Below are 24,980 nucleotides of genomic sequence, written 5' to 3' on the forward strand. Positions count from 1 at the left end.
ATTCACACTGTTGTTTTATTCAAACATTTTCATCAAATCTGCTGTTTTATAAAACCAGAACATATTTCGTGAAAGCAGTTAACAGATGACAAGAAAACTGATGTCTTAAAATTAGTTTGTAGAGCTTAGTCTGCAATGGCATACATTTAAAATGACTTGTAACTGAGTTTAGTAAGCAACATTCAGCTAATCTGCCCTGACAGCTCAGAGCATCTTTCAGTCCCTCTAAAGCTTCTCACAGCCGGGCAGACAAGGTGTCCGTCCTACCAACGTCAGCAATCTCAGCAGCTCTGCACCCCTGCTTTCTGTCTTCGATGTTTTTTAAGAGGTCAGAGTTCAGACCTCTCACTGGGACCTGTTTATCACAGAAGGGGTTGTGTGACCAAGGCAGAAGGGTAAAGGGGGGGTGAGTTGGGGGAGGGAAGCGGTGCTTGTTTTTCAAGTGGTCACCTCAAGGAAGGCTCCCAGCCAGAGTTAGTGGCCTATGGGTGAGAGCACGGTGAAGAGGACATGGTATAAAAAGAGTTGAGGGCCCAGGCAGACAGCACATAGAGAGAGAGGCAACTTTTCTGAACAAATTTTTATAAACGAGGAATATATTCACAAAAACAGGAAGCTTTGCAAATACAGCGTTAATCACTGCCTGTTATCAGAAAAGCCACCATGGCACAACTCATGAATTACTGGATATGTTTACTTGCTCTATCAATGACAGCAACCTCCAGCTATGCCTTGAGAAGGTAAGAAAATTCCTCAATATGCTTGCCTGCTTTGCTTGAAGAAATGAGAATTTACTGTAGCAATAAGTACTTACTGTATGAAAGCATTCACATAAGAGAAAACGGCCAAGCAATGACTGCAAATAACCAAACAAAGAAGTACAGGGAAACAAATGTGTTTTATCGGCTCATTACAAGAGCTGATGTTTTCAGCACTGGCTTAACGTGTTTTTGTTCCTTCTTCTGGCTTGGCACTGAGAACTAAGCAGCCTGTGCTCTATTAAAGGATTATTGTCATATTGGGATGAAGATTAAGCATATGTATCGGATACAAACATGAGAAACATTCTTCACAGGCCCTTTTTCAGTAATCTTGCCCACACTTCCTCTTTGTATTAACTTATTTTCTGTTGCTTGAAGATACTTTTTCCACTCTTCTGTGCCGCTTTCAGAATCAGCCTGCACAAGATGCCATCCATCAGAGAGACGCTGAGGGAGATGGGTGTTTCTGTGGAGCAGGTGTTGAGTGAGCTGACTCTAAAGACGACAGATGAACCAAACAACGGGACTGTTCCCACACCTCTAACCAATTACTTGGATGTGAGACACTTTTGTGCTTTACATATTTAGAGGGACATTTTAAAAAAGCCAAGGTTGTGAGTCATGTGAAGATTATGAGTCAAAAAGGTAATGGGAAATGAGTCAAAGGCAACTGGAATTGGCTGTTTTAGCCTTAAAGACAAAAGCTAATATTTTCAGCACTGACTTAAAAACAAAACCTGTTGCTGTCACTCATCCAACATACTTCATCATTCCTCATGGACCAGTCCTCATAATGTCTTAAAGAGCAAAACGTAAGATCCAGCTGCCTTTGAATTTGTGCTTTAAAATATTTTCTGTGTATGAGTCATTCTCTAAATGTCATATTTCATACCTCTGAATTATATTTGTGGCTTACTGCCCTAGGAAGCAAAGGTTTCAAAGAAATATTACAACACCACTGAAACTGTAAAACAGAAGACAGAAACTGCATCATAAATTCATATTTTTACTGTTTCTGATTAATAGACTCAGTACTATGGGGAAATCATCATCGGATCTCCGGCACAGATGTTCAACGTGGTGTTTGACACAGGCTCAGCAAACCTGTGGGTGCCCTCGCAAAGCTGCTCCCCTTTCTCCACTGCATGTTGTAAGTGTCCAAACATACAAGTTAGAAGATTGAATTTAATTAAAGCAGCAATAGCTGATGTTTTTATCATAAAAATGTATCAAAGTAAGGAGGTCAATCTTAGTGATTAACCTACAGAGAATTATCCAAATCAAGTATATGACTCAAAAAATTTTGAACTTTTAGTTACCCACAATAGGTATGATTCCTCCAAATCTCGGACTTATGTCCAGAACGGAACTGGATTTTCCATCCAGTACGCCTCTGGAAATGTCAGGGGATTTCTCAGCGAGGATGTGGTTGTGGTGAGTTTAAAATATTGTAGACAAAATAAGAATTATCTTTTAATACTTTCAGTCTCTGATCTTTGGTTTGTTTGGTTTTTTTTTTGTTTGTTCACTACAGGTTGGTGGTATTCCTGTAGTGCAGGTGTTTGCTGAAGCTACCTCACTGTCTGCCATGCCCTTCATCTTCGCCAAATTTGACGGAGTCCTGGGGATGGGCTATCCAAACGTGGCCATCGATGGCATCACTCCTGTGTTTGACCGTATCATGTCTCAGCATATCCTCAGGGAAGAAGTGTTCTCTGTCTACTATAGCAGGTGGGCTGAACTGGGTCAACTGACATCCTCATGCCATTTTGTTTGAACTCAAGGAAATATCTGTTTTGTTTTACAAGTAAATTATAGTGACTGTTCAGACGCTGACTTGAAAAATGACGAGAAAAAAGTCTTGAACATATGGTTGGTGTTCCTGGTGAATGTTCCTCATAGAGCTAAAGAAAGAAAAAAGACTATAAGTAAAGAAAAATGGGAGACAAATGAGACAAATGGGTGTTTTGAGAGTATGTTATTACGTTCAGTGACATCCAGAATGTATTGCCTTTGTGTTGGGGCTACGTTTAATCATCGTAAGAATGAGAGGCCAAAGGATTAAACCAGCAGAAGGCACATGCAATGAAGATGAGAATATGCACAAATACTGCACAAAAAGTTGAGTTGATGCGTCTTTTTCAGAGATCCAAAACACTCCCCTGGAGGAGAGTTGGTCCTCGGTGGCACAGATCCAAATTACTACACTGGAAACTTTAATTATATGAACACCAGAGAAATGGGCAAATGGGAGGTAACCATGAAAGGGTAAGATCTTTGCTTCATAATTTACACAGCATGTGTGCACCCATTCGGATTTAAAAGGTGGCACATTCCCTCTTTTTCATCATTCCAGGGTTTCTGTGGGGATGGAAATGATGTTTTGTGCTGAAGGCTGCACAGCTGTGATCGACACAGGCTCCTCCTACATCACGGGCCCGGCCTCCTCTGTGTCCATGCTCATGAAAACCATTGGAGCAGAGCAGGACGAAAGTGGAGTAAGCTCTAACACACACAACATGGTTTCCCACAATAAGCATTTGTCTAAATTCATTAGACAATTTAAACAATTAAATTCATTCTCTTTGTATTGTTCATCAGTACAAAGTCAACTGCAACACTGTCAAGACGTTGCCAAGCATCGGTTTCCACCTGGGTGGCCACGAGTACTCACTCACTCAGGAGGATTATATCCTCTGGGTAAGCAGGATGATCATCACTGAAACAACTGATGATAAACATGCACTTGCCAAATGAAAACAACTACATTTACATTTTTTGAGGGCTGTACTTGAGTAAAATTTTGAGGTACTTGTACATTACTTGAGTATTCCATTTTATATCACTTCATACCTCGACTAAACTAAGAAGTTGGAAATATTGCACTACATCTATTTTACAACTGTAGTTTCTAGCTAACTTGATTTTACAAGCAAACCATGTGATCAGCTTATAAAATATGATGTTTTAATGAAGGTTAAAGGCCTTGCATATCCAGGTGTTTCCAATTATGTGTCTGATTATACTGCTCAAGTTGGAGTCGTGCAAAGCCACATATGGCGGGATTTACATTGGTGTGGTACGTTGTAATTATTGACTTTGTTTTATAAGATAATAAACATAAATGAACACAATATAACGTCTTGTCCACATAAAATTAAAAAAAAAATATAATTCAGAAAGTGGGTCATTGTGCGTCACCATCAACTTTTACATTATACATTTTGTAGGTAACTGTACTTTTTACTCGTGTAGAACTGTGAATGCAGGATGTTTATGTTGTGTTATTACCACTTTACCTTAACGATCTGTGTGCTTCTTCCACCTCTGCAAATGTCTCACTGTCATTATTGTGATAAAACTGACCTTTTCCTGTTGCTTCAGCAATCACAGATCGAAGGGGATGTCTGCACTGTCACCTTCAGGGGCTTGGATGTCCCACCCCCTACTGGTCCCATTTGGATTCTGGGAGCCAACTTCATCGCTCGCTACTACACAGAGTTTGATCGTCGCAATAACCGAATAGGATTTGCTACAGCAGTCTGACAGGAACATAAACACTGGCCACATTGCTCCATTTTCTTTTTTTTTTCCATCTTTGGTGCTATGTCTTTGTCCAGTCTTTGCTTCGGTTGCTTTTCATGATAACTCATGATCACATCTGTTTTATAAAATGCTAAAGACAAATGCACGATAAACCAGTCTACAATTTCCAGAAAATTTCCTACATTCACTTTATATATAAGAAATAGAAGATATATAATTTGTACCAGTGGTACTGAACACCTTCTAAACCTTTTTTTGTTGTTGTTGTTGTTTGTTTTTTGTTTTGTTTGGTTTTATTTATACACATTTACCAGCAGTTACAAAGTTTCTCTGTATGTGAGACTGCTGATTATTATCAGGCAACAACACCGGATATCTGTATCTGTAATGCAATAACGTAGCAAGAATAAACTTGTTTTCTGGGGTCAAATTAAATTTGACTTCTTTAAGGACTGCATTGTTTTCCTTCAAGTCTGCTAAATCTATTTTGAACCATGTGAAAGTCAAGGCTGAAGTTCAAAGCATGCTGCCAGACCAGTCACAGAAATATGCGCCATTGTTTACTATAACCTTGGGTAGCAAAAAAAATGGGATGCTGTGTAAAATGTAAATAAAACATAATTTTTCTGATCCTTTTTGACATTTCAACTCAAGATAACACAAAGACTGTATATTTAATGCCGTACCTTATCAGCTTCTTTGTTTTTTGTAAATACCTGCTTATTCTGAATTTAATGTTGGCAACTCGTTTCAAAATAGTTCCGACTGGGCAAATTGTGTATATGTGTAATAGTTCTGACTGGGAAAATTGTGTAGTGCCTCAGGCAGCACTGCATTAAAATAGTTTACAGAAAGGATATTATTACATTGGTTCTCGTTGCTGCTTCAAGAAAATGCAAGTTATGACTCAAAAGTACAAACTAAAAGCCATATAGCAACAACATCGAAAACCTTTATCCGGGCCTGAGCTCATCTGAGTGAAAAAATGAAAAAAGAGGTGAAAAAAGACATGGTTGGCTGAGTTTGGTGTGGAAGAACTTGACTGGCCTGCACAGAGTTCTGACCTCAACCCTACCAATGGGATGAACTTGAACAGAGATTGCAAGTCAAGTCTTTTAGTCCAACATCAGTGTCTGACCTCAAAAATCTTCACAGAAACACTGCAAAATCTTGTGCTATAACTGCAAAGCTGTCTGGGTATTTAGAATGCAATGCCATTAAAGTCTCTGATGGTGTAACAGTCAGATGTCCCAATACTTTTGCCTATAATGTCTATATTGTGTATCTTGTCATTATACTGTACTCAAATGAACAAAGGTCGAAAAGAACATGCAGTTTATTGTATCAATGTCCCAGCTTATCCGGAGAAAAGTTGTAATAACTGCAAACATATATATTTTTACAAACACATTTTCAGCATAGAGACTCCATCCAGTCACCACAATTTCAAGGTGGACATGGAAGATGAATGTCACCAATTCAGTATTTGGCCAAAAGTGAAACATATTCATAATCTATTCTGTTCCTGCGTCTTGGTGTTGAACAATGGCCAGCTATGGCCAAAAATATCTTTTTGTTTCTGTGATCTTGATCTTTGACCAACAAATTCTTATCAGTTCATCCTTGAGTCCTGTGGAAGTAAAATTATAGTGTCATCATTTATTTACTCGTGCTCCTCTTCTTACTATTCTGTTACTGCCATGTGCCTTATTATTCCCTGTTGAGGAGGCCAAAAGCAATACTCTTGTGTTCAAGTCCTGAAAAGTAATGGCTGAGTCTTACATGTAAATATTACATTACATTATACTTCATTTAGCAGACGCTTTTATTCAAAGCGACTTACAGAATCACAAGTTTCAGTACAATAGGAGTAGATTAACGCAATAAGATCTACAAGATAATTAAAAGTGTTTAAGTGGAGGAGCAAGAGAGAGAGTGAAGGGGTGTTAGAAGGTTAGGGTTGGTAGGAGAGAAGGTGCAGTTGGAAGAGATGAGTTTTCAGGTGATTTTTAAAGGAAGAGAGGGATGTCCCTGCTCTCACTGTGGTTGGTGTTCCACCAGCGTGAGAAATAAAGGGATGTCCGTCATAACGTATTTCTGGTTAGTTACCGATGTAAACAAATGCATTGCCCGGGAAGTGAACCCTGCCCTCCTGCATGGCAGGCGAGAATTCTACCACTGAACCACCAATATAAAATGAGAAGACATCGTGTCTGTGCAGTTGTTATGGCCTCTTGTGTAATTTCTGTAATATGTAATTTTCTGGAATTAGCTTGTTGTTCCTCGACTTGGAAAGCTGAAAGACAGCAACTTTAGTTGTTCTATAGAGGGCTATGTCTGTACTCACAGAATCTGGGGTCACAACGGTAACCAACAATTTTTTTTGTCTGGACACAAGTACACATATTTGCGCTCATGCACCCACTTCAGACAGGCTGCGGCTAATGCTTTTAGCTTAGTACCTACAATGAAGTTTTCAGCCTAAAAAGAGGAAAATTACAACACAGGTCCTGTATGAAACCATTTAATGTTTATTTTGGGTGAACTGTTCCATCAAGACTAACTCTACAAAGTTGTTTCTGCTTAGTTAGCAAACAGAAGAGAGACATAAATAACGAAACAATAAAAGCAAACGCATTCATCAGATACTCTTGTCAGATCTTTTTGTTTCATTTTCTCTGAACTGGTCAGAAAAGTCCTCTCATGCTCCAAAGATGTGACAGTGTTGGTCTCATGCTTTGTTGCCCTCACATCCACAAATTGTCCCGTTTATGTTTTATCTGTTGATAAAAGACAATAAGGTGACGATGGATATTTCTGTCCTGGAATTTCATCAGCTGACTATTACAGCTATTCAAGCCATTGCAAAACTGTCTCAGTATGAGTAAACAGAACTTTTCAGGCAGGAAACCAGTCCAAACAACCACACACAATCCAAGCTAATATCTATCTCCCTTATTACAAATTTTACACTTGATGAAAGACAAAATGGTTGTACTCATCTGTTGCCATGTAAGGCTTAAGTCTCAAGAATAATGTCATATCTTGCTGGTTAAATACATACAAAAAGCAAGGTGAATAAATAACACATTGGGCTTTTACAAGTGGTTATTATGCGCAGAATTTTGTTACCTTTGGACAGAGCAAGGATAGGTATTTCATCATGCTTTGTTATCTTATTCATTTTGAAAAGAATAAGTACAAAGAACAAATAGAAGTGTGTTGAAATAGACAGACACTGACTTTTAAATAAAAATGTCCTTTTAAAGATCCTCTCCACACATGTATTAACTGTATTAAGGCAAAAAATAAAATGATCTAATGTTTGTCTGACATGTTTTTGCAGGAAATCACATTACCACATAAGATCCTTTAAATGACACATAATCCTTCTCTCGCCTCGAAAATTCCAGAATATAAGAACATACAAGTATTTTTCAGTTTACGGCTTTAGGCACAAAATGTTTCCTTCCTTACTGTAAAGTCAATGACTGGGACTGATTTCCGGGGGCATTTCTGATGTCGGATAAGTCATTTTCATGGGCTTCACCTCTACACAACATTCCAACCCTAACAAAAAAAACAAAAACAAAAACATTTTTGACTGGAGGGCAACTTTAACCACAATCTGATATATTCTGCTCCCATGATTAGGTTTGATTTTTGGTGTTGCTGGAATTTGACAGATCTTGTGAATTTCATGCATGCAATAAAATGAAGTACATTAAAAGCTGGGATAAAGACAGCTATTATTTTGCTGTAGCTCCACTTTGTATCTTGATCATCACCTGATCACACACATTCCAAAAACACATATCACAGAGAACATTTCATCAGATGTTGAACTGTTTTTTTCTAACAGGCAATGTATCCAATGAGAAGAGTGAAAAAAAAAAAAAAAATTTATAAAATATGTTTTGTAAATTTTTAGTCCACGTCTAGACAGTTTAGAGAAGCATCAGAAGTCCTGTGAGACAGACTAACACATTGTAACACATACACGCACACAGGAATAAATGTTAGAAAGTGTTACAGGAGTAAATGGCGCATTTGTTGGTAACTATTTTCAATGCTTTCACTGCATACCAGCATTTTCACTGCATTGATAATGGTGGTCACAAGAATTAGATATATAAGGCTTTGGAGACACAGACCATACTTGGTAGGATCTGGTTTCGAAAATAAGTCTGATCATAGTAAGCTCGTGAAAAAAAATGACCCTACCCTACTTCTTAATTGAATTAGTAATTAGCTTCCCAATTTCTTGTCTCAGTTGTTAGTTTCAAATCTTCTCCAATAGAGCAAGTTTTTAATTTTGTAAATTATGGTCACATTTAGAGTAAAAATTAGACAACAAAACAGTGTATGCTTTATGACAATTATCATAAACTGGAGGCACACAGGGTCATAAGCAGTCTGCCAAAGCTCCCCATCTGGTCCTCAGAATATTAACTACCACAGGAAATGTAATAAATTTATTGATAGAAGAGGCCCGGGACTTCAAATGGCTTGTTAACCCCTGCAATGCCTCAAAAAGTCCATAATTCATTTGTTCTACAGAATCAGATTATTCTCCATCTCCATCTTCTCTGCTCTGTGGACCCACCATCACTATCAGGCTTGCCGTTTCCAGCAGCGCATTGGCTGGACTACAAGTGGTAACTGCGGAGTTGTTAAAAATCACAAAGTTTGTCTTTAAGTCAGAAGACGTTACTTGGGTTAATTTTAGATGGACAACCGTTGAAATGAGACTCAAACGATGGCAAAGGTCAAAATGCCTGCGTTTAAATTTCAAAACAGTAGTCCATAAACCAGTACAGTCTATGTCTTCAATAGAAGATGCAGTACTGTTACACTACGTTTTAGCATTTACCAATGAAGAGTTATGGTAAAATCAGTAATACCACTGTGTTCTATCAAGTACAAGGACTCCAGTGGAATTTTTACTAGTGCAGAATTACAATATATTTAATATCATCACTCAAATTTGCCCAAGTATCAAGTGACACTCATTACACAGGAGGCACATACTCATGTCCCCTTACATGAGTATTATTATACAATTATGTAATTGTATTATTGCAGAATGTTGGTTAATAAGTTGATGTGCTGTAAGAGGACCTCATTTAAACTACTTTAAATTCTGCTGGGTATGTACAATAAAGTATCATGTTCTGTTTTCATGTCAGAGGTTGATTTTCAAAGTAACTAGTAACTACAGGTGTCAGACATATTTAGTGTCAAAAATAAGTCAAATGTACTCAAAAGTAAAAAAACTCAAGCTTGAAAACGTAACTGCAATACTTCAACAGTAAAAGTGTTATTACGCAGAACATTTCACAGTATCTAGAAGTAAATGACTCTGACACATGAGTTTACAATGCGAGGTTGACGGTTGCATTCACTAATTGAATTTACTTCCTGTGTTAATAGATCCCAGGCCAAAAGCTTTATTCCCCCTCCTGGAGTTCGTAAGTCTGCCGTGAGAAGAATTTCCCAACAAAAGCAACTCATTATCTCTAAGGTAAAGCCATGTCTTACAAACAGTAGCACACACCCACTGTCAAAATAAACCTAGAGCAATGTTATTTGATTAAAATAAAAAAATAAATAAAAATAACAAAGAGTTTGGGATTCCTTGAGCAGCATGGAACATCTGCTGCCTACAACCCCTCTGCAGACCTCCTTTTTTTTGACTATGAGTACATCTTATTTTTCTTTACTCACTGAGTACACTCGGTGACATGATTTAATCTCTATAGGAAAACGCTTTGTACACAGCCCATGGTTAAATTTATAACATTCTGATCATTCATATGTGGATCATTGTTTTCCATGCAAGCTGCTTTCAAGATAAATAGAATAGGGATAGAATTTCAAGAACAAGAACAGATGTTATTAGCGCCCATTTCAGGCACCCATAAGCCCATTTTCTTCATTTTTTAAAATTCTTAACCATACATGTTAAGCAAAACCACATTATCCAATCAATCTACAACCCAAAACTCAATTTGTTTGAACGATTTTGCCGAGACGTATAATCCTGTGTCAAACAGAGAAGAGGTGGGAGGTCTTTAAAAGGGTTGCCTGTCAGCTGAAGCAGTTAGTCTCTGTTTGAACTCGCTCTGTGCAGGAGGCGTACACGAGACAATACACTGAAGAACAGCACCACATGACAAAGTGTCAAATTTACTTAACAGCAGATTCCTTTCTGTGGAGTGGAACTGAGTATATGAAAAGGATCTCTTTGCTTCAATGTGTGTGACAGAGGAGTCTGGTGTTTTCCATTGTCAAACACGTACCAGATGACCATCCTTGTGTCAACCCTGATTCAGAGCAAAGCTAAGGTAGGCAAGAGCTTTTATTCAGACACTGCAGTAATAATCCAGTTAAACTTACTTTAAGAAGAGAGCATGTTTTTGTTATGTATGAGGTTGCTTGCTTGATTGTGGGGTTTGCAGACCTAAATAGATATCGCAGACAGTGTGAAGAAAACAAATCATGTGACAGTTCCAGTTGCATCATGTGCTCCTGCCTTTGCCACATACCCCTGACATTAATAGTTTAATTAGATTACATTTATTTAATTATCTGTCATCATCATTCATCGAGTGGGTTCCCAATAACAGTCAAAGGGCTTGCGTGATAGTTTTTCAGCTCACACGTAGCATCTAGTTTTAAGTTAAGAACCACGTTTTATGTTTTATGTTTTGAATGCCATGAGTTATATGAGAAACAGACAACAGAATATGAAAAGAATACTATTTGTCCCTGATGGATTGAAAGAATTGTCTTTTGTGTGTTAATGCAGCTCAGAGGTCGATTTCATTGCTTCAGTTCAGGGTTTCTCTGGCATCTGTTTTGACTGTTGCAAAAGCTGCATTTGAGGCACAGGTCAATGAATCAAGAAACTAATCATTTAGGAAAATCCTACAGATGTTTTGACTGCAGTATGAGCAATGCATGCTCATCACCATCTTTTAATTCTCAATAGCGGGATTAAATCCATCTGAAGGTGCTTGAAAACAGGCATCATCAGACAAGAGGTCTGTGCATGCTGCTCTACCAAACCAAGCTTCAGTGGTAGAGGGCACTATTTGACCATAAGTGAAATTAATCTAACACCAGATTAGGCTCTTCTGAGGTTGCACACAGCTAAACACTGGTCACAGTGTTGCAGCAAAGAGGCGCTATGCATATTGCCCAAACTCGACCTGAAACCTGATTCTTGGCCAGAACCCTGGTCAATAAGTTGAACTGTAACACATTACTAATGTGTAGGGGTAGGAAAGAATGTGTAGTCACACGTTCTTTAGCACATTACAGAGTATATTTTGGATGGAAAGGCAAAAATTGCTCAAATGGGTACTGTTGAATTAGAAGGGAATTCCAATAAAGTTTGCTTTGAGTTTGATTTTCCTTGTAAAATACTTTTAATAGAATGTTTTCCCATGAAGAAAAGATATTAACTGTTTAGGAGGAAAACTGAATCAGAGAGATGTAAATGTTGACTGCACTCTGGTCAGGATGCCACATTTGCACTTAATGTTGCTGTGGTGGAAAGTTGGTGATTGAATGTATTCTTCACTTTGTAATTTTACAATAGCAAAACGAAGAGTACTTGAGGGTCAGCTCCCTCCTCAAAAGCTGTATGTAAATATAATTTACTGTTGCAGAGACATGAACAGACATTTTTAAGAGCTGTTGCTCTAACCTGAAAAAACAGCAACCCACATGTTTCCAAAATTTCATATAAGATTTCATGGACATGCTTTTGGGCTTTACCACCCCATATTTCACTATAAGTATTGTAATTATTTTGCTCAGTCACAAGGCTCTTCAGCTCTCTCTGAATTGGAACGTTTGGGATTATTCCCAGAAAGAAAAGCACTCTTCAACATCATATTAAAGGTGAAAATTAATTCATAGGCACAGATATAATACTGTATGATGACATTTATCATTGAATTAAATGTTTTCTTTTAGTTAGTAATTAGCCTACTTCCAACCTGCCTAACTTTTTAAAACAAATGCTTCTGAGAAAATAGTTCACATCAATTATGTAGGAAATGGTTGCTTGACATCTCTATGCCCTCTTACTGAAGACAGAAACAAGTAGACTCAAGAAGAGTTTTTTTGCACTTTAAACCAGCACAAAGTGATGATGTGATGTTCATACAGTCTGTGCAATAATTATTAGAGTTTTTGCGTTTTCTTTCGTATATATTTATTCATGCACCTGCTTATTACTATAGCCCAGTTATTGTAAATATTTATGAAAATCTAAATGCTAGTCTGTGTGTTTGTGGATCTATGTGCATCAAATGGAGCAGGACTCAATTTCATTGTATTTTGCACAGTACAATGACAATAAAGGTTTTCTACTTCTACTTCTTCTATCATAATGCTGTACATGCTGGCCTGCTTGTACTGTAGTCTGAATGCAGCTCTGCTGCCTCCCTAGCAAGCTAAGATTGGCTCACGTGATATGATAATCTAACTATAAAGCAAGGAATCTCTCTCTTTCTGTATATCCTCCAATCATCCATCCAATCTATTTCACACTTGGTAGGTGCATTGCTGGGGACACAAGGATGTGCAGTGTCGAATTTGGCATCATTTCAACATGCGACACATTCCATATTAACATATTTTGAAAAAACAAGCAAAGAGTGGGGGCAGGGCTTCAGACCTCAGGAGATACTCACAGAGAGACAAGATGAGAGACAGTCTGAGAAATGAAACAGTCAGAGAAAAGTAGTTTCACATGGCGAGCTCTTAGAGGAGAAAAGACAGTGAAGTGTATAGTAGACAGCTGCTGGGTTTTACTTTGGAAAAGTAACAGGATTACCTGTTTAGGAAGCTAAGCAATAAATGTAGTGCTCTGGACCCTGTTAGTTACTGCATTACACTGTTAATACAAACTACAAATTGTTCCTATATCTCTTTCAAATTGAAAGCCCTCCTAATTTTTCAGGTGAGAGAAACCATGTGTTTCCTAGAAGGCTGGGATCAACAACAGATCAGATTTACTTACAAGCAAAATCCAAAGTCAGAAAATAGGATGTTCCCTACATCTACATGTGATGTTGAAATAAGAGGCCATTGCGCTGTAGAAATATTTGTAGTAACCCTTGCTAGCCACAAACATGTCATTGCAGAGAAGATCTCCAACACTTAACTATTTATAAACTTTCTTAAGACTCGGTTGTGTTTATCCCACACTGAGTACCACTGTAACCACTCTGAAAGCCTTGCCTCAAGCTGCAAACTATGTACGTCAGTGGAGCTATCTGTGCACTGCTCATCAGCTAACAGTAGATTACAAGTAAGGAGAGAAACAGTAGGCTTTCTCTCCTTAATTTTCCTCTGTATACCAGTTCTTCCAAACTCTGTCTTTTAACATCAAGTCATCGCCCAAGTGCCATGCTACTCAAGTCTACTGTCCACTGTGTTGTGATAAATTCAGTGACTTGCTCTAAATTATATCTCCATGATAAATTCAAATGTAGCTACTGCTACCTATTGGCACTTGTACATCGCTACAAACAAAAGCTGGCTGAGACATTTCAGGAACACCCATACAGTAACTGAAATAAGATGATAACACAAAGATTAATCCATAATCATACAACTGGCATGCACATCATATGACAGGCACCAGGAGTTTATCAACCCTTGTTTTTCTTTTATCTGGCCTGTATTTTTGGCCACTGTCACATGGCAGAGGGGTACAGGGAATCCAAATCTCTTCCATGGAGGCACATCTATCAAAAATAATAAGTTTGGATGATACAGTGATTTAATTTGGTCTAACTTTAGCAATTACGGACTAATCATATTTATGTAGCCACAACAGCAGAAATAATACAATTAGTTATTTACTTTTTCCTTCAGAACAGCAGCTCAGGCAGTGAGGGCAAATGAGTTTTGTGCATGTCCTTGTATTGCTGACATAAAGATAATATAATGTATTGTTGTGTCAGTTGCAGGTAAAGTGTCTGTGCGTGCTTATATTCCTGAGCTTCCCTCTAGCTATGACTGAGGTCCCTGGTCCATGTAGACACTCCATCACAAAGGAGCACTTGCTGACAGTCAGGCATCTGGTAGGTGTTGAAACAGCTTTAGAAACCGGCAACATTAGAAAGGAGGTGTTGATCAAAGCACAAGGCCTTGGCTGAAATCTTCATTTTGTGGTTTCTGCAGATGGATAACCAGTTGAGAAGTGGGTGCTCGATAACTTACACATTCATTGAACGGAGAAGTTTGGTAAGGTAACATTAGTTTTATGAGACTTGTAGGCTTTGATTCAAATTTTCCATTGATTGGACTGTGCTTTCTTGTTTATTACCTTTTGTTCTGATATCCCACAGAGCAAATGTTGCTTTGTAAAAGCCGCATTCCCCTGGATCCTCGAGCTCCTCACCACCCACTTCAAATATAGTCGGGGCTCAGTCAATGATGGCTACGTTCAATCCCTGAGAGCGCTCATCCTCAACATCTACTCTCAGAAATGTGTGCCTCAGATTAATGAAGAGGTTGAGGTGAGTTTGTAGCATGTTTGTCAGGACCGATGGACTGAATTTTCTATAAAATGAATAAAACATGGAAAGTAAATATGATGTGAGCAACTGCCCAGCATGAGGAGATAAATCTGCAATACTTGTGAAAATATTTAAGCTATGTTTGTTGGCATTTGCCACAGGACAAGCCAGAGAGTTTTGAAATACTCTACAGAGGGTCTCCTTCTGAGGCACTGCAGAGGGTTTCAGAGGTGCTGTCTGTTTACTGGGAGTTGGTGACGATGAGCGATGTACCCATCAACTGGAGATGCCAGCATGAGTACATAGAAACCTTTGGCTCTACCACAGAGCTATCCACAGAGTCATCCTTGCAAGATTTTACAGGTGAGAGTATCTATTCTATGGAAATCTTTGTGATAACCTGTGCCACTGTCTGAATACACTGGCATTCGAGATTATGTGTCTTTTTCTACAGAAAGTTATGTTAGGAACTCAGCAAAGGCCTCACACAGAAGTCCAGTCAAAGACATGTACAAGTTCAGCTTCATCATCATCATCGCCTCTGTCTGCGGAGGACTGCTGTTGATAATTACTCTCTACTGTCTCATTACACAAAAGGTATCAGTGCTTCCGCTTTGTTCCTAAATCCCATGTACCCTGATAGAGTCTAGCCATGCATTCCAGTCATATTGTAATAAAACAAAACTTGGCAGCATTTGTCTGTGCTCTCCAGGCCAGAAGGACCAGCTCTCCCTTCCGGGTAATTACTGAGCATAACAAAACAAGCAGGAGGCTGGACTTGCTACTTAGAACAGAAGTACTATTTTGCAGCAGCACATGAACTGCAGTCTGCAAATGCTTTTGGGCACCAGCTATTAGCTATTATTTCAGATAATGCAATGTGCAGTTCAGATCTGCAGTCGTCTTCATGTTCTGTCTTCATCATCTACACATAATATTATTTATTCCTAAAATGTGACATAACGAAAGATTTAAACAACTTTAAATTGTTTAACAGGATTAACCCCGCAGGAGTTGCAGTGCCTTAATGGCTTATTAAAAACACAGTGCCGCCAAAAAGTATTAAGAGCTTAAGAACACAATAAAGTAAGGGCCCTGAAACAGCACCAGGTGCAGTTTATTGCTGGTAAAAACACAGATTTTCTAGAAAGCACTAATGTCCTTAAAGGGCTGCTTACAAAAGAGACACATGAGTGCGTTGAAGGAGAGGAGCAAAAGCATTTCAGAATAGTGTAAAAGTTAATGGTGAACAAAGAAGAGTTTGTAATTAGTGTTTACTTTGTGAGGTTAAGGAACTGGTAAGCTATGTTTTATTGATTCTTGTAGAGAAAAGTATGCTCTACATCAGGCACAGACATATATATGTAGGGGCATTGAACAGCCACAGTAAAGTGCTGGGGACTCTGTCTAACTCTGATTCTGAGGCCAGAGCTTTGATCAGCATGTGTTTGGTGTGAGATGTGAATTTAGTACCTGCATGAACATGCAAACTGCACGTGCAAAGTTGTGCTTAGTTCTTTCACATATGTGTGCTATGTGGAATGCAAGGATGATTTTGATCACAAGGAAGGCAGGAGATGGGTTTTCATTGTCATACTACACCAGAACTGGATGATTAAGTTAGTGACCTTCAGCATTAAATCACATTAGAGCTGATTCTTCTCAGTATAATGCTGTTTATTCGGCTAATAACATTATACATTCTCCATTCTGAATACATTCCTTGATGATTATGGCTTAAATCAGACTCTAGATGGACATTTAAGTTTTCCACTGGCCGGCAATCAGTGAAAGACCAACCAGTGATCGGTAGACAAACTTGGAATATGCACCAGATAGAGAGGCAACTCTGGACATCAGTGAGTCTCAGGGTTTTGGACAAATTTTGTTGTTGGATTATTTACACGAGGAAGGTAGAGAGCTGCATCTGCTTCCTGTCATGAACTGATCTTGACTGGATAACAAGAAAAATTTAAAAAAAAAACAAAATAACAAGACGAGACAGCTTTAAGGAAGTATTACTTGTTTATAGCCCTAATTAAAATGACTGCATAAAGTGACATGATGTCAGCAGCAGAATAAGAGGGTGCTGCGTGTTTAAATTCACAAATATATATATAGGGGGTGATCGAAATATGAGTGGAATACCATTCTTGGCCTGCTGACAGTAATTTCTTCTGTAACTTTAACTTGTGTCTTGCGCTCACTCTGTTTCCTGTCTTTCCTGGTTTTTTGCCACGGTGTGTGTGTGTGTGTGTGGAAATATCATCCTTTCAACTGCTGCTGAATTCTCTCAGACTTTAACTGACAACATCCAATGTGCTCAGTAGGAATGTGAAGCCACAAGAGGATGCTAAGCATTAAAATGCTCCATGAGAAAGTGGGCAACCTTCTGGAAATCATTTCAAAACTTGCTGCTGCCTTTAGTTTTTTGCCGTAAAGCCTGCCTTAGTAAACTATAATAATAGCTATCAGCTGAATAAGCTGTGTAATTGCAATATGAAGCAGCAGCTAATACGTGCAAAAAGAAATCTTACAAAGTCAGACAAAGCAGCATTTATCTTCACTCAGTGCATGTGCAGTGATAGATGGTCATGCATATTCCAGGTTTTTAGTGTTTAGATTGCATCAAGCTGAGCCCTGTGAGACTTTACAGTTATAACATGAATGTAAATCTGTGAACTGTCTTTGACACACAAGCTTTTTTAAACGACCTGGAATTCCCATCACTGCTGCACAGTTTCCACACAGTGGGAAGCAGACTAACTGAAAATCCAGACCAAAAAACGTCAAAACATAGATTGATTTTGACCGGGATCCTTTTGAATCTGACCTGTAACCAACTTTGGGTGAGGACCTGCCAGTCAAACCCCCCCCAAAAAAAACAAACAAACAAACAACAAAAAAACAAACAGAATTTAGCTTTGCTTTGTTCCTGCTCTTTTAAGAGCCAGGGACTTAAAAGAGATTCCCTATTGAAAATGTGTTTTTTGATGCTCAGCTGCTGTACATTTGAAGGGTGGCTCTTAACAGGTTTAACAAGTTCGCCCAATCAAGGAGAGATGGAGGCTGTTGGAATCACAGCAGTTAGAATCAATTCCAACAATGATAGCTTTTCATGATATATCACAAAACCCCTAAAAATGTTCTTTCAGCATTACACACCTTCTGTTACCTTGTCAAGTATGTTTCAACTCTGATACATGCCAAAATATGTCTCAGTCTTTACCCTCTACTATATGACCTCTGTTGAATTTATTTGAAATGATGTGGATTTATTTCATAATCTTTTCTTTTCCAAACAGAAAACTCATAACCCACACAGGTCAAGATCATATACAAGCTCAAGGTAAGCACTACAACTCACTGAGAAGTGAAAAATGACCAACAATGTCTCCATGTTTGTTCACCCTAATGCATACTTTTGTCATCTGGATTAAAGCAGGAGCCTGCGTGAAGTAGAGCTGGAGCATCAATAATGTGAGTATCCTTTTGACCTCTTCAGTTTTTTGAACCGCTGGAGTTGGAACAGATCAAATGTCTTAAACAAACACCTGTGTTAGCCTTGATGTGAAGTATGACTGCGGTGCAGCAAAAAAAGGCTTTTCCTTCAGTATTGTTCTCTCTCCTCAGGAATTAAAGAAGATATCACTGCGGAAGCAGACGAAGCATATGTGAAGCTGTACATTTTATCCATCGTGAATGTTTTCATATCAGTATTGTGTGTGTAATGTATCATAGTCACCTATTTAATCAGAAGCTTGGCTTTGACTGGAAGCAAAGATGGACCATATTTGGAATAATATGCTATGTATATTATGTGTATGCATTATCTATTGCAAATATCTTTTTAAGTTCACTTAAAGTTTTATTTTTACACTAGATATGTATGTTGAATAATGTGTCAATCTTTTGCTACCACTTAATCAATTGTTTGTAATGTTGTTTGCCAAACACAAATTATTTATTAGTTTGATTCTATTCAGTCTCTGTATTGATAATAAAAACTCCATCAATACCATATCCAAAATACAATCGTCTCCACCTGTCCAGCTTCAGTGCATTTATTTGCTAAGCCCAGTGAAATAACATCTAGCGAATAGTTAAGGACAAAATTTAGGGCACTTTATAGCTCTCATTTTGTTTGACTTAATACCTGGAGTAGCCAAAAATACCATTTTCCTTGTCAAAACGTCTTCAAGCAGCTTCTTAACATTATGACCAAAGATTTGTCCATTCAGTTTTATTACAAAACAGTGTAAATAGTTTCAAAATGTAATCTGCAGAATAAGATTAGGCGGGAATAATGTGGTACTACAGTTTACTCATATGCATGCATGATGTTTAATCATCACAGCCTGGTAGTAGCTACATATCTGAATAACACTCAGAAAGGGAGAGTGTGTGTGTGTCCTTAATATTATCAAGACTTTCACTCGTGTTTTCTCAGTGATGTATAATGTCTGACTCTGAGAACAATTCCCAACAAAGCGAAACATTGATGTGTCCATTGCAGAGGGGACCACATCTTTATTCCTGTCAAAAGGTTCCCACATGTGTTTCAGTTCATGTACTCTGGCCTCTGTTTTGTTTTATGAAGAGTCAGTATAGGAAACAGAAAAGAAAAAGAAAAAAACAGCCCAGTCCCAGAGACTACACAGAGTCGCTTGCGGCCTGCAATATAACATGATCTATAACACTTAATTTCACAGGCTACTGTTTATCAGTGTGCCAACCACTGTTGAGAAGGCAGTAATCCATTTTCATACCAAGACACTGCATTACAAAACAAGGAAAGTATTCTTCTAATTCTATTTAGTGCCTTTCTGCAGTGGATTAAAGGCAGCTGTGGAAGATGAAAAGGCAAGCTGTCTTCAACAATAAATAAGAGGGAACTGCCTAAGACCAGTCAGAACTGTCAAGCGAGCTGCTGCCCTTTTTCCCTCTCCCACTCACTCTGCCTCTTTTACCTCCAGATTAGGGGGAAAACAGCATGTTGTTGCTAAAAATCACTGTCAACATAGTAGGAATAGTTACAAAGTGGTGGACTCAGACATAAAAGACTAACTTGACACAGTAATGTTCAACTCATAGTTTTCTGGCTGAGTGGATACAAACTGTATGCTGACATTGGCTGACTGATTCCATCTGTCAAGAATACATTTGTCTGTGCTATACACTTTCATACACATTGGCTGAGAAATGATGGCCCTTTTAAAAAGTGAATGTGTTTAAGTTACCAAAACAGTTGCTGATTTAAACAAACAAATATATGTATACGTAACTGATAGTTTTATCAGTCTTAAATTCAGTATATGATTATCTTTGTATAATTGAGCTCATTTGAGGGGAAATGCGTGTTTTTCGTCTGTTGAAATCACAAACACTTGATCAAATAACTTTAAATGTTGACGGGAAAATTATGAAGTCTTCACAGTAAAAGTATTCTGTCGATGCAACAGCTCAAACAGTAAAATCATTATTCCATGTACATCATTGATGTCAAAGTGACTTTTGCCAGATATTATTAATGACAATGATTACTGCTTAGTTTGCTGTTCTATCACCTCGTGCCACATGGTGGAGGCAAAGATCCAAACTAAGTCTCACACTGATGATTTTTTTCAGATTTTTACAGGTTACACTTTGTCAAACATGACACCAGCTGAACTTGCTGTCATCAACTACAGCTTATTTACACTTTAGATTATAATTTTAGCCAGAATACTACAGCTACTCATCAGTTCAATTTGTTGAAAGGGTGTCGTTTTCTGTGATGCACATGCTTGTAATCTGGATATGTGATTGTACAACTATGGAATTTCCTGTTGACTAACTGAAACTGATCATTTGGAATAGTAAAAGCAGCTTTCATAACAGTTTAACCACATATTATTTGAAAAAAGGTTGGGGTGCTACAGCCCGAGCAAAACTATAGATGAGTTGGGACAAATCCACAGGAGAAATCAGGAAGAGCTACACATCAACAAAGGCAACATGCCGCAAACAGTAGGCAGCTTCAGCGGGAATGTCTTTGGCGCTGATTCCATTGGCATCCAAACGCAGCATTCTCAGCTTGGAGAAGTTTGTCATGTCGACTGCACTGCAAAAACTTCTTAGGGAGAACTCTGAAAGACAAAATAAAGAAATATGAAGGTAGTATTGATGTCTATGTCTAAGGCCAGAATTGGTCCTGATATTATTATATTACAGCTACTCTGGTTAAAATAGTAAGTACCGATAAAAGTAACGATATCACATCATTTAAATATGGTCTAGCTTTATTTTATTACACCCAAGCCTAGGGACCAGTCTACGAGCTCTGTTTTTCTCTGACAGATTGTATCTGATAGTTCTCCTTTTCAGACAAGTTTATCTAATATGGGCTGAGTCTGATAAACAACCAAACGTATGGCTTCAAGAGGGAAGTCATGCATCAAAGAAAATAAATAAAACAAAGATAAAGAAAACAGTTTGTAGAGGCAGAATATTTTTACAGGCAAGTCATTTTTTAGTCACGTTAAAGGTTTATTTCATCCAAACCGCAGTTGATTATTATTGCAACAGCAGAAAGACTAACCAAGATGGTTTTGGAGAGTTTTATTTTGCTTCTGTCAAATTCAAGTATCAAATTGAAGTGTATTTCACTGTGATCTACGAGATAAAATTACTGACTTTATCAGTGGAGTCTGGTGACACAAGGAGAGCGATCTAACAGCTGCTTCTGGTGAAACAAAAATCTTACTCTTTAACAGGGTGGTCTAATGTTGTCAGACACTAACAATCTGAGCGGTTAAGCTGCTGCCAAATGAGACAATCAACTGGACTATTTCAAAACTTGTGTATCTTTGAGTCATTTAGAGAGCAAAATATTGAAGCAGAGGGCAGAGGATGTTGCTATGATGTTATGTAAAGCCCTTTGTGTGTAAAAATGGGAAGTTGTCCTGACTTGTCTAAGTTGTCTTGTCTTGTCTTGTCTTTTACATACTTAAATGTAGATTTGGAATAACACCACTCCAAGGCCGTTACAATTTCCTTGTATTCGTTGTACATTGACAATAAAGGCTCCTGATTCTGATTCTGAATGTTCACAGACATATGGATGCTAGACCATCAAAGTTCCTCTCTGCACACTGCTGTCTGTCTGTCTTGTATTTTTCTGTCACTCAGTGCTGTGTTACACTGATACTCTGGCTGCAGATCTGTCCAATTGCAATTTGGTCCACACTCCCTGATAACACCCTATGGAACTTCAAAATTCACTGACAGGTTCTCGACTACAATTTTTGATAAATCACCTTTTACACAGTTCAAGGGTGGTTTCGATATAAAATTAATTGTTAAAAAGATATGATGTTAATCACATCACATCATAATCACATTACAGTTCTTAGTGGTGTAGTTTACATTGCTTTTATATTTCCAATGGAATTTTATATATCAAAAAAAAAAAAACTACTACTACTACTTAACTTTGACCAAAAATGCTAGGTAACAGAAGTGTCCATACCTTTGATCTTATTGGCTTGCAAATAAAGGTTCTCCAGGTTCCGATTGACAACAGGGATTTTCTCCAGTTTATTGAAAGAAAGGTCAAGCTCAACCAGCGTGCTGATATTGAAGACATTGGAAGGAAGTCCTTTATCTGTCAGCTTGTTATGAGCCAACCGGACAAACTGCAGTTTGGGATACATGGTGAGGAAGCCCAACGGCACACTTTCTATGTTATTAAACTCCAAGTAGAGCTGCTGCAGCCTCTCAGGGAGGTTGTCAGGGATTTTCCTCAGCCTGTTTTTCCTCATATCCAGCATGGTCAGTGACTTCAGTCCCTTGAACACACCTCCAATGTCCTCAATGACATTTGCGTGGAGCTGGAGGGTGGTGAGGTTGGCCATCCCCTCGAATGAATTGGAGAGGATTTTTGAGATCTTGTTGTGACCAAGTCGCAGGTCCGTGATAGACTTTGGTAAGTTTGGAGGCACGCGTGTAAGCTCGTTGTGATCTAAGAAGAGCCGGTCCAGGTTCTTGAGCTTGCTGAATACGTTCTTGCCAATCTTGTCTGAGCTGAGCCGGTTGTGAAACAGTACAACCCAGACCAAGTTAGTAGCGTTGTCAAACACCCCATCCTGAATGCCTGTGATCTGGTTACGCTGCAGGTAGACATACTTAATATGTGAGGGGACGTAGGGAACATGCTGAAGGTTGCGGCTGTGACAGTACATAGCTGTGGGGTAGGCTGAAGGGCAGTCGCACTCCAGGGGGCAGTCCACATCCTCGGCATGCCAGCTGGCATGCCGCTGCCGCCCACGCAGTTGGGACAGCCACTGGAACTGACTGTAACGTTGGCCGATGCTCATATCCACTAGTCCCATTAAGAAGAAGAGTGCCACTGTCCCCATGATGACTGATGGAAAAGCCAGAGACAGAAAAAATATAATTTAAAGCTGACATGAAATCACATGGTTACCTAATAACCCAACCCCAAATCTGTAATATACTGATAATAAAAGTTTTTTGCAGTGAATAATGAATTATCATGGTTGAGTAAGACAGATCTAATTAATTCTCTCTGCTCCACTTTTTAAATGGGCAGGTAACCTGTACCTACCAGTTGCTTGATCGAGACGATGCTTCCGTCCTTGTTCACGTCGCCTGTATCTTTCACAGACTGAGTGGAAATTGTTGTTACTATAGAGTAAATACTCCTACTACCCCCCACCCAACCTCCTGTATGCAACTGCAGTCCCTGCCACCAGTCTCATTGGAACACATAGATTTTTCCACTTGCGCGTAAAACCTGTAATATAACATATCTCCTCCAGCCATGTCAATATCAATCCCATCTGTGAACCCGTCCAGACATCTGCTTTTTAACAACCTTGTTTACCCTTACCGTGTTATGCCTTGTCATTAGTGCAGCCACTCAAAGTCTGGCTTCCAGTTTACGGGTGTGGAGAGATTCGGGGGGCTATGGTATAGAACATTTAATGAACCAGACAAGTCGCTGTAAAGGTAGATGTGTTTCTTCACAGATAAAATGACACAACTTTGTAAAAGTTTAAAACCTAACTCTTTATGTTGCAACATGTTTTTGTCCATTACACACTGCATGGTTTGATACCTACAACTTATGACAAACCCTGTTATTCGTCCTCATTCATCCTCCTTAAACATTTTTTTTTCTTTCTTTGTTCCTACCTGCTTCAGGTACGTGTTACTTTTGTGAATTACAGTGTTCAAGGTGTGGAGAAAGTAAACATATGTTTTTGTGCTGGCATCTGCAGACCGAAGACCACCATTATCATCCTGCAGATTGTCTTCAGAACAGGCCTTTCACTCATGTCTTCCATTGGAGCAGGAAAATTGGAGACAGAATGTCGGGAACTACGTTTATACCTCTCCCTCCCAATCTGCTTCCCTGGCCCCTTTGAGGAAGAAAAAGGCAGGGTGCTGATTTGAAAATGGATGTGTTCAGCAAATAATAGACCTTAATCGTCAAACAATTACATTCCCTTTGAGAGGATAAGGAACCTGAGGATACACAGATGGCAACCTTTAGTGCAAAGGACTTAGCAGATTTTTAGTTACAACACAACATTCTTTGATCAAAAACAGCTTTTAGTCTGAAACTAAAACCAAATATGTAAACATTAAATACTGTTTTTTACCCAAGTGATGTTATATTATCTTATATTTAAGTAGCAATGCCTTTCATTCTTTTACAACTACGCAGTCAACATTACAAATGTCATTACAAATGTTTCCAGGATACAATGTCATTTGATTCTGTTGGATTTATCATTCAGTTTTGATCAAACAACGTCCAAATCTCCCTGTAATTCACTTTATACTATAACAGACGTTACTATTTTGTGTCTGGCAAGACAAAGCTTTACTTTCTGTGTGTCTGAATGTACCACAAAGAACATCTGAATTAAAACAGGATGGAAGAGCTGAAAATATTATCTTGTAATTAGAACTTCATGTTTAAAACATTTGGTGTGGACCTCATTTATTCAAGGCTCCAAGGACAGCTTGGAAGCCTGAAAGGCTAAATCCAAATTATATGACAGCAGACAATAAACAATACAGTACGGTCTGGAGCTGATCTATGATCTTGAGGTATGTC

The 24,980-nt window shown here is 38.5% G+C and overlaps 3 protein-coding genes across 9 annotated transcripts; 2 read left to right on the forward strand and 1 right to left on the reverse strand.

Annotated features, from left to right (window-relative positions):
- The first annotated feature begins 475 nt into the window (after positions 1-475).
- Positions 476-4,901, forward strand: ren (renin). The gene is made up of 9 exons (XM_046398114.1): positions 476-740; positions 1,172-1,319; positions 1,788-1,911; positions 2,077-2,195; positions 2,296-2,492; positions 2,907-3,029; positions 3,118-3,259; positions 3,363-3,461; positions 4,146-4,901. The coding sequence occupies exons 1-9, from the start codon at positions 664-666 to the stop codon at positions 4,305-4,307; spliced, it is 1,191 nt and encodes a 396-aa protein (XP_046254070.1). The 5' UTR covers positions 476-663; the 3' UTR covers positions 4,308-4,901.
- A 5,526-nt stretch (positions 4,902-10,427) lies between these two features.
- csf1b (colony stimulating factor 1b (macrophage)) lies at positions 10,428-18,956 on the forward strand. 7 transcript variants are annotated; one of them, XR_006844157.1, is made up of 9 exons: positions 10,428-10,654; positions 14,294-14,413; positions 14,514-14,576; positions 14,681-14,851; positions 15,013-15,214; positions 15,310-15,448; positions 18,157-18,200; positions 18,294-18,331; positions 18,485-18,956. XR_006844157.1 is itself a non-coding variant. In XM_046397836.1 (9 exons), the coding sequence occupies exons 1-8, from the start codon at positions 10,613-10,615 to the stop codon at positions 18,328-18,330; spliced, it is 822 nt and encodes a 273-aa protein (XP_046253792.1). In that variant the 5' UTR covers positions 10,428-10,612; the 3' UTR covers position 18,331; positions 18,485-18,956. The 7 variants fall into 7 exon arrangements, 5 of the variants coding, with proteins under 5 accessions (XP_046253792.1, XP_046253793.1, XP_046253794.1 ...); XR_006844158.1 differs by having other exon boundaries at positions 18,297-18,331; XM_046397836.1 differs by having other exon boundaries at positions 15,306-15,448.
- Positions 18,957-19,079: 123 nt separating this feature from the next.
- LOC124063806 (fibromodulin-like) lies at positions 19,080-23,253 on the reverse strand. The gene is made up of 2 exons (XM_046397841.1): positions 22,362-23,253; positions 19,080-20,979 (listed from the first exon to the last, which is right to left on the reverse strand). Exons 1-2 carry the CDS (start codon positions 23,248-23,250, stop codon positions 20,828-20,830), a joined length of 1,041 nt encoding a protein of 346 aa, XP_046253797.1. The 5' UTR covers positions 23,251-23,253; the 3' UTR covers positions 19,080-20,827.
- Positions 23,254-24,980: the final 1,727 nt, after the last annotated feature.

The sequence above is a fragment of the Scatophagus argus genome, chromosome 8, assembly GCF_020382885.2.
Source record: "Scatophagus argus isolate fScaArg1 chromosome 8, fScaArg1.pri, whole genome shotgun sequence".
NCBI lineage: Eukaryota > Metazoa > Chordata > Actinopteri > Scatophagidae > Scatophagus > Scatophagus argus.